Below are 15,490 nucleotides of genomic sequence, written 5' to 3'. Positions count from 1 at the left end.
TTATAGCTTTTGGGACTTTTATCCTTTCAGACATATTTGAAAATATCCGAGCCTCCAGGATGTCTTATAGATAATGAAAATAATGTATTTTCCTCACTACATGAGCAGCCAGCACAGGTAGGGGGGTCATAACCTAGGTATATTTGTATGTAAATATTTGCAGCCTGTTAAGAGCTTTTATGTTTCATTCTCACCAGCATAACTCATATAATTTCTAAACGGAGTGTGCTTGAAGAGCCGCTGGCCACATGTGTCATTTCCATGATCTGGGTCTCTGCAGTACTTGTACTTTGGTGTGGGGTTTGTATCCGCACACAGGTCCCCAGTCTCCAATGAGGGTTCTGTCTCCAGACAGGCATCGTTGCATGACTCGATTTCCGAAATCCCCCTGAAGACATGGTACAGTCCAAGGCTGTGGCCGATCTCATGGATCATAGTGTGTGTATGTCCAAACGTGCCATAGAACAAGGGATTCAGCACAATCCCACCTCAAGAAAAGACAGAAATAAGGATAACGCAAGCCTCGCATTGATAGATTATTTTAATTATATCCGCATCGCAAACTGTAGTAGGAAGTAGTAGGAAAAACTGTTACTACTTATTACCTGAATGTGTTAAGGCATCTTTATCCCAAGGCCATGTTGCTTCGCCTGCTAAGTCTTCATCTGTGGCGATGGCAAAAAAGATGTTAAGGTGTGTGGAGCCATCCAGGCGCAAAATCTCTTTCAACTCTTTCACATCCATGTAGGCCCTGAGATAGAGACAAAACCATATGGAAGCATTACGATGAGACATATCAAACAGGGCATGATCAGGGCATGATCACTATAATTAAACAATAAACCTTATGGTGCAAAGATTTTGTGAAACTCAGGGACCAGGGACACCACGCAATTGTTGCAGAAGTAGATCTCTAAATGTTAAATATGAGGCTCCTTTGAAAATAGGTTTAAAGCCTTTGGTGTTAATGTTTATTCAGACGTTTTAACGTTATTAATAGATAACAAATCACTTTGCATTATATACAAGTAAAATATCATCATGTAAAATCAATTCAGAGACACCAGAGCGATGTCACGGTAACTTCACAAAGCATAGCAATACTCATCAGGATTACAGTGCAGACATTCTGTGAGCAGACTTATAAGAACTTTCTCCAAACAACTCCAGGGATGTTTGGCACACACACCACTGTCCATTTTTGTATTCTACAGTTCCTAAGTAAACAGTTCACAGCTCTTTCTGGCTCTCTGGATCTGGTCCAGGTTAATCCCCTGCCTAGGTTGCAGACTTTCATTTCTGTTACCGTGTGTCATTCCATAAGCTTAATTTTACTCTAGTGGTAATAATAATAATAATAATAATAATAATAATAATAATAATAATAATAATAATAATAATAATAAAGTGATATACATAGTTGAAACCAGCCAATTTTTATTTACATTTCAATTTATTTAATTTAATTATTTAACGATACCTGTGCCGGTCGTTGGTAACTCAGGCCTTGACCGATCTTGTATGAACTTCTGATTTCTGATCCGCATATTTGATTTGGCACATGTTTTTTATGCTGGATGCCCTTCCTAACACAACCCTCCCCATTTGTGTTAGGGATTGGTGTTTATTGAATATTTCCCCAACTACACCCTCTTAAGCTCTTATCATGTGACCTCTTCCATTAGCTTCATTCATTCATTCATTCATTCATTCATTTAACTAAATTAATACTTCAATAAGTACAATACATTCAATACATGTCCAAATCTATGGGGTATTTTCCAAACCCTAACCCAAAGCCTTTCTAGAAGGGTGAGTAATGTTATATCAGCAAGGGGAGGCTAAATGCATACTTCTGACCATATAGTGCATAATATAACACTGTTGGTGTCTTTATATGTTTCATGTTTTAAACATCTGTATTCATGTCTGTATTCTGTAAAACAGAAATAGAAGTGGCCTAAAGGTTTTTTTTTTTTTTTACCAAAACTTTCCCCCTAAACCCTACATTTATGCCCCTAAAAAATTCTTTCACTTCCTTAAACTCAGGGACATCACATTATTCATCTAACCAACACAGGGTTTTTTTTATGTGGCTGCTGCCTCTCAATGCTTTTTGCTGCATCCTGCAGGAATAATATATTTCTAATTGATTACTCCCCATTATAATATATATATATATATATACTGTTTAGCTTTTATTTATTTCTTTTATATTTCTTTTATATTTGAGTCAGTTTGGTTACCATTTTACCGCAAGTTTTTGACCTGACCTTTGAATTACTCTTTTGCGTCTCGTTTTGGCCTGCATGCCTTTTGTAGTGTTTCTAAATAAACCTCTGCTCATGATTTGAACCAACGTCATTTCCAGCACGGTTGCCAACAGCTGACATGTATGGGTCTTGTAATGATTGAAGTGTGCATGTGTTTTAAACTGAAATAATCATAATTATAGCAATATAATTAATCACATTCAGCAGATTGGCTGATTGAGGAATAGGACCATGTGTGTGTGTGTGTGTGTGTGTGTATATACACACAGTCTGGGCATCAGTAAGTGTTCTGTAATTTATTGGCCCCTGCGAGACTTAAGAGACCACACTGGGAGTTTGTGTTTGGAATATAACTTGAGCAGTGTTCTAAGGCCAGCTCTGATGTCAGAGGTCACTGGCCTTGTCTGGTTAGGAATGCATTGTGTCTTCTGGATGGATGTGACCACAGCCCCTTTAAGATGTTTATCATTTAATTTAGTACATGATTAGACATGTCATTTGTTTTTTCATTCCTTTATCTAGACATCCTACAAGTGGCCTTGTAAAGTATGCAATGACTGTAAGCACAACCACTTCCACAGTTTCCACCAATTACACCCTTTTAAGCTCTCCTGCCCTCTGACCTTTTTAACTGCCTAGCTTCATTCATTCATCTGTTCGTTCGTTTGTTCATTCATATATATATATATATATATATATATATATATATATATATATATATATATATATATATATATATATATATATATACTCAGTATCTACATATACTGTATATACAATGCAAATACATGTTACAGTTTTTATCACATTATTTTTCCACTGTTTTACCTATTCATCGCTGTGGCCTAATGATGATAAATTTTGCTTTGCTGAAGTATTTGTTCAATAGGTTTAGCATCATGTGATCTCATGATTTAATTCATCCATATCTGCAAAGATATATAGGTTTTTGTATCAGCTCTTATCTCACCTCCTGTGAGTTCCTAATGGGAGGCCCACATTGAAATCTTCTCAAAACATTTCCCCTTTTGAAAAAATCCCCTGAGCAAAATAAAGAAAAGCTATGCTCAACCCCCCACTTCCAACTATCCCTCTCATGGTAGAACCGCCACCCCACTACCTCCCAAACTGCCATTCAAAAAAAACAGCCAGTACCTCATTTCTCTTTTTAAGAACATCTGTTGTCCAGTTCAATACAAAGACCAACCAAGCACTGGTTCATAAGCACAAGAAAAAAAAATCCAGGGTAAAATGAAGTAATATGATAATTAGTGTTTCTAGTTTCTTTGATTAAATATCCTTTAAAGGCAGCATACTTTTTTTATGAAGTAATACCTTGATTTTGTTTTTACTCTACTAAACTCCAGACCTTTGTCATAAGAAGAGATCATTCTCCATCAAGAGCGCCTGTGATATTTCAAACAATGCGAAATTTGGTGAAAAATGTGCATAATGTTTATTTTGTTCATCTGGATGCTCTTCAAATACAACCCTAAATCATGCAAAACAGCGGTTTAATTAAAAACGGTTTACTAAACAAATGTAATTTGATGCCTAGTTCACATGGTGTTCGTGAAGACACATGCCAGCTTCTGTGTGTGCCCAGTGTAGGGGAGAAAATTGCTGCTCAGTTGTGGTGACAGTGTTACAAGCCAACACATGCATTTACAAGCTGGACAAAATCGAGGGAACTTCTGGTAGCATATGAAAAGCAGTTGAATCCCCAGTTTTGAATTAACAGGTTTAGTGTAAAACACTTACAGTATCAATTTGATCCCATATTGCACTCATATAAAACACTGTGTTACATTAAGATTTTTATTATTATTTTCTTTTTAGCTGTGTACACATTTTTGCAAAAGAAAAAGAAGAATGGATGAGAATAATCAATGTGAGCCCAAAGGGAGATCTGTACTTAGTTTGGCACTAAACAAGTAAAAACAGAAGGGATATTGGAATACAACTTTTGACAAATAAATTCCTTTTTGTCCATACTTTCAAGGATAACAGGTTTCAATCTCGCCATGTTCCAGCGCCAGACACAATCATGCTTTAACCACTACAAAACTTTGGAACATTTACTGGGCTCTGTTCAATCTAAGATGATGTTAATACCCCTTTCCCGAATTTGTCCAAATGATCACATTGTTGTGTAACTTCAGCCTGAACAATTGTAGAGAATTCGACTCTGCTTATTCTCTCTCGCGCGAGCGAATTGGCAGCGTCTTGTTTGCAGCTATTGCCATTACCTGAACCCGAGATGATAACAGAGAGAGAAATTATATTTTTCAAGCTTAGATATTTTTCAGGCCAATTTAAACAACCACCGGGGCCAAAATGTTTTTTTACAGATAGCCAAGTAAGACAAAGTTTCACAGGGGGTCTTTTTTAAAAAGGCCATTAGAGAGCAGCCTGGGAAAATCGAATAGCCTGCATGAGGGATATGTCTGTGGGGAGAAGATGATATAATGATTCCTCCTAATAATTTCAGGAATTTTATTATTTCCTATGAAAATATGTAGCTGGCTGTACAGAGCGGAGCACAACGGGTCAGAGAGTTTAGCAGGAAGAAGAATCACAGAACAAGTGCAAGAGCTTTTTATTTAACTAATGCTCTACTTCTGCAGGTCAATGCAAATCTAATAATTAAAGTAATTTAAGTCTTTGGCTCACTTGCAGTAGAACTCAACACAAATCAGATGTGAATATCAAGCTATGAAAATTCAGAGTGTGCATAAAGCATTTAAACACTGTTTGGGCTGCTTGTAATGTTTATATAAATGCATGTGCTTTGGGTGGCTGGAAAACAAACTCTAATCGATGTAAGGATTTTAAAGGAATAGTAATTATATAGTGTTTTTTTCCCCTAAACTTTTTCTATCATTTCTGCTGCGTCATGTATTTAAAGCAAAGGCGGATACAGGTAATTTATTATATACAATCCGAAAATCCCAAGAACTATGAAAACCAACACCACAAACATAAAAAATGGATGCTAAGCAAAACTACATGAAGACTAAACAGAAAGCTGAGACTAACACTTGAAAATACCAATATGCAACGGTAAATAAGTGCTGTTTATTAGGTGTAATAGGGAACAAGTGTAGGCGATTAGTGACATATGATTATCACGTGCTGCGCAGAGGGGCGGCGGGGGGGGGGGGGGGGGTGCGATTTGAGTCACCAAGTATAGTGCAAAATTTGGCATAATCTTGACTGAAAAAAATCGAGACAAATATAGAAATCAGAAGTGCCTTCAATTTGGATTGCTCATGGGGTAAAACTATTAATAATGCAAAATGAAGAACTTTTGACTGTTTTGTGCCAGTAATCCAAACTCATACTGAAATATCTAGATAGAAATTTTTCGATTGTTGCATTAAAAAATAAAATCTCTCTCTCTCTCTCTCTCTCTCTCTCTCTCTCTCTCTCTCTCTCTCTATATATATATATATATATATATATATATATATATATATATATATATATATATATATATATATATAATATAACAAGAAGAAATAATTTCCAAGAAATGTCACAGATATACTAAATACTACTGATTAATGTATATAATAATAATGTGCTAGTTCAGTTGTTGGCTTTCTTATCAGGAGGTCATAAGCTCAATTCCTCTTGCCACTCCTGGGCCCTTGAGCAAGGCCCTTAAACCTTAATTGCTCAGTTGTATGAATAGGATAAATTTAAATCGTTCTCAAATGCCGTAAATGATTAAAAGTCTGAAACAATGCAGTATAGATCAACCTTTTCAACCTTAATTCTGACAGATCTGTTTTATTTTACACTCGTTTAAATGACAAATAAAAATAAATCAAATAAAAGTGTTACCGAGCTAAAAAGTGCTGTCAAAGTGCATTTAATGTTCCCAGACTTCTATTTAGAAGCATTTATATTTAAAGTGTACATTGACACCCAAGTATTATTCAATAAAGTCAGTAAAAAACACCCATATGTACAGATGTAGTATGTGGATGTTTGTGTGCAGCTGCCTGAGGTAGGTTGACATGGCACTTGGCTGAGGAAACATTTTCCAAGCATTGTTGCCTTTATCAGTCCCACATGCATCTGAGAAGCTGTCAATCATGTGCAGGCGGTTTTGCAAATTAAAAGGGAAATTTGCAGGTGAGCTCTAAAGAAACAACATTTATTACCTGACAGAAGACCGTAAAGATGATAAGGGAACAGGCAACACGAGAGCATACTGTAAATCAGACGGATTTATTGGCAAATATAAGGTCTAAATCAGACAGCGTGTGACTGGGAAGATTTCAGATGGTTATAAATATTCATTTCAACATACTGTAAGCAAGTTAACTAAAGACGTGCCTAAAAATACAGTAAATCCATGCAAGGGTTGATAAATGTTCATTATTGTGTGTATAGTGTGGCCACAGCAGGAAAGAGTTCCTCTCTGCTGCTCTGCCTCTTTAGTTCTGCATGAAAAGAGCTCCTCGAACTTCTCCTCAGACAAATTAATCAACTTTGCTCACAAAGGCATGCTAAAGGCCTATTTAATTATTGCTATTTAACAAGAGGAAATCCTGCTGTCCCCAGGGATCAGCTATCCTCGCTGCACTTCTAAACACTGTAGGCTATGTGAACACTGAAAACGCCTGCACGCCTGTGTCTGTGCATGTATGCGTTTGTTTGAGGGTAGAAAGTGTAAGTAGATCCTCTACATTTCATCTCAATTCTGGCAGCAGGTGTTTTTATGAGCCCATCAGACTCTTTAAAGTGAGCTTGTCTCTCTCCAAATCCTCAATCAAGCCAAAAGCATGTAAAGGCCCTGGTTTTACAAGGTATGTGGCTCCAATTCAGACACAACTTGTAAAGCTTGGGGTCGAATAACATAAAGTTAATGATGAAAAGCACGAGTCCCAGGGCCCTTCAGCTGAATAGTGTGCGGCAAACACAAACACACAGCACTCTGGGAAGCAGTTTCTTTTCTTACATGACCTAACTGACTTAAATGCTACAGAAAGATTTCCAGGATAAGATTAAAATCCTAAAATCTAGGTGTGTCATCTCCTAATCAGTGAGGTAAAATATATATATATATAAAAAAAAAAACAGCTTTGGAATGTAAGATGGTAGCTTAGTAGTTAAGGTGTTGGACGCTGTGTTGGAAGGTCAGAAAATCCTGCCACTGCTGGGCCCTTGAGCAAGGCCCTCAACCCTCCTCTGCTTAATTGAATGTCGCTCTGGATAAAGGCATCTGCCAAAATACCATAAATGTATGTATGTATGTATGTATATACAGTATATATATATATATATATGTGTGTGTGTGTGTGTGTGTGTGTGTGTGTGTGTGTGTGTGTGTGTGTGTGTGTGTGTGTGTGTGTGTGTAGTATGTAATGTAATAAAAAATGAATAATCAGCTTCAGCCTGGTGTGTGAACACTGACATACCACGTGTTACACAGACAAAACCCTGGCGTTAGGTAAAGAGATACACAACAGCATTCAAGTCCATTATTTAATTCTTGCGCAACCTTCACTTCACGCATTCTTCAACAATCAGAAAGGAATATCAAATCATTTTGTTATGCAGCTCTCTACAAAGAACTCCAGACATACCATAATCAAATCAAAACAAGCAACAAGTTGGAGAGCTCTTTTCTTTTTGGTTGACTCACACACTTGAGCCTCCTCACACACGCATGCACACACACAGCGCGCGCACACACACAAACACAGTTATTAAATCAATGATTGTGATTACATTCAGTGAAGATGATACAACTGAGCAAAAACACATTATTTATTACAACCAGTACCTTGTTGAAGCGAGGTTATATTTCTTCAATGAAATAAAAAAATATTAGCAACAGTCAAAGACAAGTGTGTATGTAGTCATACAATATAAAAAATACTAATAATAGCAAAATCTTAATGTATTAAAAAGTATAATCCACTTCTAACATTGTCCATAAATACTTCCCCCAAGCTTAATTTTATAATTTTATCCCCTACACATTTTATAATTTCTTTAAATGTTTTTTTGGTGGTATTCCGGGAAGAACTTCCCCTACTGTAAGTAAAAATATACAAAGTTCTAACTCAGGTTCTCTGTCAATTCCGACTTACTCCCAATCAATCCACATTTAAAAGCCCAAATAAAAGATCAGTGCATCTCCTTTCATCCCAATCAATCAACAGAAGTCCTGCTTAAGTGCTGCTTGGCTTTGACACAAAAGGAAACAGATGACCTGTGAAACATTCACTACTGGTCAACACGAAAATATGTGTCAGAGACTGACAGTATAATTATCCAATGTTTAATTCTCTGCTTTTGTCCTACTTTGCATAAGAAGGTAGTGAGTTCAAATCCCAGCCACACCAAGCTGCCGCTCTTGGGCCCCTGAGCAAAGCCCATACCCCTATAGCTGCTTAGTTGTATGAATGAAATAAATGTAAGTACCTCTATAAAAGTGCGTTTCCCTAATTGGGTAAATGTTTGTACTTATGCTGTTTTTTCACAAATACAATAATTTTACATACATTTTACAACTTAGCAGAATTGTAAAATCCTCAGGCTTACCTGTAGCGTGAAGCTGGATTAAAGCAGGTTTTGGTGACATCTGTAATGTTGGGGTCACAGCAGTCACCCTGGTCATAGTTGAAATGATCCAAGTTACACTCAAGATCACAGACTTTGTTCCCGATTTTGTGCTCAGCACAGATGATGGTTTGCCTCCTACAGTAGCCTGCATCAAAACCAGTAAGTGTGTGGTTGCATTCTGGGTCACACTCCTCATCACCCACTTTGCTGATATCACAGTTAGCCAGGACCAGGCGGTTTCGCAGGGACGAGTTGTAGACATTGTGCACGGTGTGCTCCCAGGTAATGTTGTAGATGCGGAAAGCTTTGTTTAGATGTTGGTGCTGGAGGTTGATCTGGTGCTCTGTAACTGTTGGCCAGCGTCCATCATCATCGTACACGTTCACCAAGCGGTATCGCACCGTCTTAGGCTTGCGGAAGGTCCATAATCGATTGTAGTTTGTCACAACTTCTACATTGTCACAGATCATTTGTCCACATGGTGGAGGAACCAATGCAGTTTCCACAGAGACACCAAGGTTAGCTGTTGATGTACGGTCAGAAATCGCCATCTGGGGAAAGCTCCCGTCTTTCACTGTCAGCCACTTCCGAGATGGATTTTCAAAATTCTCGTAAATGATCAGTTGGGAAAGGTCATTGTGGTAATCATGTAGTGGGCTCTGCATGTATTGAATGATCTTGTGCTGGCCCAGTGCTTCTTTCCAAAGGCTCAGGTACTCCAGTGTCCCTCTATAGTTGTGATTAAGAGCATTTCCACCTACCATTAACACCTTGCATTTTTTGGTGAGAGGGCTAAACACTTCCCCGGACTGCTCCCGGCTTACAGCAACTTGAGCCCCATTCAGGTAAAGCTTCATGTGGAGGCCATTGTAGGTGACAGCCAGATGGTGCCAGTGGTTGTGGGAGTAGGGAGCATTGGAGGTGATTGTGGTAACTTTGTGTGCTCGGTCTGTTTTGAGTGAGAAGAAGAAGCGAGGGTCCCTGTTTCCTTGATCGCTCACTGGTTTGATGCCGAGTAACCAGCCTCGATCACAGGATGTGTAGAAACATTTGTCATAGAGCCCTAAGTGGAAGAGAAAAAGTTTAAGATTAAGAAATACTCCATAGGTCACATGGCTGAATAGCATAAACACAAGTGTTTGGATACAAATGCTCAACATGTTTTTCGAACCATAGAAATCAACTAAAAACTGCAAAGGGTTCTAGATTTAGTTGTTTTTCTGAGAATTTACACCGGAACCATGCAGTTTGTGCAATAAACATGCTAACTGTCAATTTCCTTGGCCAACAATTATTAATCACCATATTAAATTACATGTAAAAACAATATAAGAACTGTTATTTTCACTCATACTATGTTCTCTGAAGAACAATGTCAAACTGCATGTGTGCCAGTGCAGCAAAGTGAGGAACACCGTGCAGTTCCCATGATTGAACTTTTGAAAACAGTGTAGTCAAAAGACTGCGAGCCTACAGCAAAGCATCTGCTAGCAATCAAACTCCAACACTGTGGTCTTGTATCAACAGACCAAAGGTTACATGAACTTTCAGTCTATTTTCTTGAAATATGCCTCAGCAGTTGGGCTGGTTTAAAAAAAAAAAAAAGGCCCTTTTTTCAGCAAAGACCTTATTATGATAAGAGAAACCCTCTTTTCCTGTTTCATTTGGAAAATGTGCATGTTAGTCTCAGGAAGGCAACGTATTCTTACATCTAGTGAGAATGTTTATTTTATGGAGAAAAGTGAAAGTAAATAAAAGGCCGGTAATCCTGGAAGAGGACTGAGACAGTCAGTAGAAAGGAGGTTAACTACATGATAAATGTTGAAATCTGCAACTGCTTGAAGATTTCCATTTTTATTAATATTGGAAATTAGGTTGGAGTAAATAAAATGGCAAATATCAGTTCTGCAAAAGGTTTAATTTTATATATATATATATATTTTATAAAAGGTTTCATATACTACATTAAGGTAGTAACAGTTTTAGGAGCATGTTCTCTGTGTATAAAGAAAATAGATTCTTCTTTTAATTGTACTTCACTAATAATCTGAAAGCAGATTCATTAAACAACACTTCCAGATTCAGGGAGCTGTTGTTGTGACACATTTACTAATCAGGGAGATGCACCAGGATCAAAAAGAGGAATGGGACTCTTTGTGACCCTCATTCTAGTGTTGTGTACACAGTCTGCTCCTTCTCACTGTGAGAGGAATGTTCCCTCTTCTCACATATCTGTGAGAAGTATGTTTGCTAGAAGTAATTGGTAAAAAAACCTGTAGGCCAAATAAGCTGTAAAATGTTACCGGGGTAGCAGGGAAAAATGTTGGCTTTTGTGAGTTAGTATTAGTGCTGCATGTGTGCATGCTTACACTAGCTTTTACCACTAACTCAAAAAAAAATATATATAAATATTTAAATATTTTAGACAATGACTTTATTACAGGATGTCTATCAATTTCAGTGAATGTGCATTTTGTTAACAGGGCAAGTTTTCCTCAAACAGCTTGAACTACTTGAAGCATTGCTCACTTTAATGAACAATGTTTTTTGTTTTTTTTATTCTGACCACTAGCATTACAAAAAGATTATTGACATTAAGACAGAAGTCCCAAATTTGGGGCAGAAATGGGCACACAAGAGCTTGCAGCCTCCCTCACAGTCCTCTGCTGCCCGCAAAAGCACTGCCAGCTACTATAAAAATAAATTGTGCCATAAAAGTGAGGAAATTACAATCTGCGAAATCCTGGAATGAGACCACTAAGTAGCAAATAACAAACAGGTAAAAATGATGCCAGATCGAAACTTTGCATGTGTAATGGTGTCAGTGGTGGCAAAAAAATAAATGGGCAAGAGGGGGCAGATAGACAAAAACAACGCTGAAAGAATTGCATTTTCTTTTTTTTTTTTATGACAATGGTATGCAGTGTGAAGGTCACAGAGATTAAAGTTGTCATTTAAGCTAAATGACAGAGTACAAAGATAAAATATGATCAATCTTCGGTTCACTGATGTGTTTTTGAAGCGTACTGCATCTCAGCACCATGGACAGAGCACAACACAGTTAGTATTGCCAAATGAGAGGCACAAAAAGCATTTCTGACTAAGAATAAGTGTCACACCTAGAGTTACATGGCAGATGTCTGCATATTTATTTTTTTGAAGAATCATATTTAATCATATTATTAAATTGTATGTGTAGAAAAACTGTTATACTCATTATAAACAAAAATCCTCACACATTTCCTTTGTTTTTGGTTTTATCTGTAAATGCTGACAAGTGTCCAGAAATGCCTTAATAATTTATATTAGAGTGATATGCTGCTCTGTATACGTTGAATGCAAAACTGCAATAAACTACCTAAACAAAGGTTTTATGATATGTGATTGACCTCTAAAGTGATTCTGTGAATAGGCGAGATATTCTATTCTTCTATTTATGCTGCAGGTTTAACAAAAGGGCATAATCTACTGCTTTCCTCTCTATGTGCACTTCAAGTGTATTTCCTTCACTGGCTCTGTTTGATGATTTTGTAATGAATGAAGTAACATCTTAATCTAGAGCAATAATAAAAAAAACACTTCATGAAAGGATGGACAAGGCACTAATTTTACAGCTTAAGCCATCAAGAGTGGCACGTAAAACCATGCCTTCACAAAAGACTGTTATTTGCAAACAATGTGCCTCTGTCAAACTGTGAATTGCTGGTTTTTTTTTTCTTTTTTCAGGACACAAGAAGAAAAAAACTGAGAATGTGTAATGTGTAATTTAATGCTATATCTATAATAAGATGAGTCAATATAATTTAACCTCTCAAAATCCTCACTTTCACTCCTCAATCTTCAATTGTATATTTCAGTGTATGTACTGCATATTATGTTTAACAATAATATATTTTGACATTTAACAGTGTGAAAAGCTTTTTATATGGAAATTTGTTGTTTTTGCTCAAATCAAAAATCAATTGTTTTCTATTCAGATTCATTATATACGTACACATCACTTGATGCACTAAATTGTATTGTTCAAAACAAATTAAATAATTATTTCATTAAGAAAATTATTTCATGATTAAAAAGATTCAATTACAATCTCTTGCTAGTTAAACTATTTGTCTTGTTAAATTTTATTATATTTTAGGTTTTATTCTAGGACCATCTTCAATGATTCCATGTGCATTAAAAACAAACAAACAAACAAAAAAAACCATCTGGCATAAATATTTTATATCATTATGTAAATACAAAATATACTGCAGTCTCACAAATCACACAATGCTAATATCTGGATTAGTGAGTTTACTTTTTTTTTAAATATATTTTTGATCTAAATAGAATTGGTGTAATAATAGATTTAAAGGAATAACACGTGAGAATTTTTCATTGAAAAACTGTTGGAGCAATTAAGACCAATCTAAATTTTCTTCTCATGAGAGAAAAATGAGGCAAAAGATGCACTAACTTCACTCTGGCCATCAGAAAACCAGAAACAATAAGAAAATCACATGCACATAAAAAAGACTGAGACATATTAATATGTAATGAAAATTATATGGTAAAATTTGTAATTAGAAAAGAAAGAAAGAAAGAAAGAAAGAAAGAAAGAAAGAAAGAAAGAAAGAAAGAAAGAAAGAAAGAAAGAAAGAAAGAAAGAAAATATTTAGTTAAATGTATGGATTATATAAGGCATTTGTCATGTGTTGCATGATTAAACTGATTGTTATCAGAACGAAGAGTTGATGTCATTCCATAAATATTGATGCAAATATTGTCATGTCGATCAGACCTGGAGGACAGCCTACAGCTCATTATATAAGGGGCGGAGCCATATTACGCATCAAAGCGATGACGTCTTCCATCCAGATAAAAAAAAAAAAAAAAAAAAGACGAGCTGTGATTTTCGCGGAATTTTCGCACCGGACAGACTTCACTTCACTTCTCTCCAATCCACTTCACTTCACCGCGTCTACACCTTCAGCTGTCGTCTCTAAATATACTCAAAAGGTACTCAGCCTTCAGGCTGTCCCGTCCAAAGCCCGGAGTGTTCATGAACAAAAAAAACTAATCAATAACTAGCGGATATACGCAGTTCCCTATTGACATCTATTATTCAGCCATTCAGATCTTTCCATGAAGTCTTCACTGGAGATGTCATTAGGTTTTATTCCTGAAATAAATAGAGGAGAAAGTTGTCCTAGTGAATGTGGTGGTATTGTTTCTGGGTATTTGTGGGTCCCCGCACTGGGGAATGAAGGCTTGAACTTGCGTAAAATGTAAAAAAAAAAAAAAAAAAAAAAAAAAGAAATAGGCAGATATTTAGGTGAGAAAGCAAACAAATCAGAGCTCGGTGTCAAATGAAAAGAGGAGAATTTGTAAATAAGAAGCTGTCAAATGCCACGAGTTGTTTGTTTTTGTTCTGGATGTTTATTTTTTTTTCACGTGATGCAAAAATTAGGTAAGAAAAAATGCACCTAAATATTTGTGTATATGCTTTTGCAAAAAATACTAATCCATAATGTATATGATGCTGTATTTCACGGATGCAGCTGCTAAATAAATGATGTTCATTGCTTATATAATTGGATTTGTTATTGTTTTTTTTATAATCTTCATAAATAAAAAACAACCCCTTGGCAAGTTGCATGTGCGGAATGCAGTCAGTGATATATCAGGATTACATCGGAATGTGGATGGAGCAGTAAAAAAAAAAAAAGAAGAAGAAAAGAAAAAAAATCCAAAGCAAACCTGCGATCACACTTGGAGAGCGTTGACCACCCTCAGGTTTTATCCACATCTCCAGGGTAAAATTACCCCGCGGAACCTCCATGCTGGGTTTAAGCCGCAGCTGATCTCCTCTGCCGCTGAAGTAGACGCTGTTGCGGCGCAGCGCTGCGCCCGCGCTCTCCCCCGGCCGAGCGGAACGCGTTCCGGATACAGAGCGCTTGCCCCGCGGCAGCCGCGTGCCGCACGCTCCGGGCGAGACTCCACCACCAGCCTCTCTTGCGCGCACCAAGTCTCTCTTAGACCTTCCTGTCCTTCTCAGAGCGCCGCACTCGCAGCCCAGACACAAGCTGAACACCAAGAGGCATGGCAACCAAGTCCAAAAAAACAAAAGTTTCATTTTTTTTTCACCTGTACTGTATAGAATATAGCCTATATATCTCTGTACATGTATATAAAGCCTATATGGATATATATGTACGTGTGTATATATATTTTTTCTCTTTAATAGATAAGGTAAAAAAAAAAAAAACTGCTCTCCAATAAAAGCGTCTAGGTCCTCATCTCGTTCGGCGCTCCGTATTTTTTGGGCTAACAAAAGCTTGTCAAGACAGCAGATCCAAACAGCGAGAAAGCGATGCTGTCTTATTTTTTTCCTTTATAATGTTAAGCCACGACCCCCCTTTTCCTTGCCCCTTTCAAAGACACTTCAGCACAGATTGGAGGGGGGGGGGGTATGTTAATTCATCCAAGTGCTCCACCTTCCCAATTGAATGGAGCCCATTAAAGTGCGGGCATGACTAATAATCAATCAATGGAGAAGAGGTATCAAAATCATTTCCCCTTCAGGGCGGCTTTTCACCACCCTATACATTTGACAGGAAATGCTCCCAGTTCTTCTGCGTGTTAAACTG

The 15,490-nt window shown here is 37.1% G+C and overlaps 1 protein-coding gene across 2 annotated transcripts in view; it reads right to left on the bottom strand.

Moving 5' to 3' along the window:
* Positions 1-15,249, bottom strand: part of pappab (pregnancy-associated plasma protein A, pappalysin 1b) — a 66,957-nt gene extending 51,708 nt beyond the window's left edge. The window contains exons 1-4 of one of the 2 annotated variants that reach the window (XR_014531238.1): positions 14,601-15,217; positions 8,838-9,921; positions 606-751; positions 195-488 (exon numbers count right to left, since the gene is read on the bottom strand). Coding sequence is in view for 1 of the 2 variants with exons in the window: in XM_083527642.1 (XP_083383768.1) it covers positions 195-488; positions 606-751; positions 8,838-9,921; positions 14,601-14,976 (1,900 nt within the window). In the remaining variant the exon portion in view is untranslated. Of the gene's footprint in view, positions 1-194; positions 489-605; positions 752-8,837; positions 9,922-14,600 lie in introns of both variants that reach the window. The other variant, XM_083527642.1, reaches the window with a different exon arrangement.
* Positions 15,250-15,490: the final 241 nt, after the last annotated feature.

This window comes from Silurus aristotelis (assembly GCF_946808225.1).
Source record: "Silurus aristotelis genome assembly, chromosome: 23".
Classification (NCBI taxonomy): domain Eukaryota; kingdom Metazoa; phylum Chordata; class Actinopteri; order Siluriformes; family Siluridae; genus Silurus; species Silurus aristotelis.
Note: the sequence above shows the minus strand (reverse complement) of the source record. Positions and strands in the feature narration are given on the sequence as shown.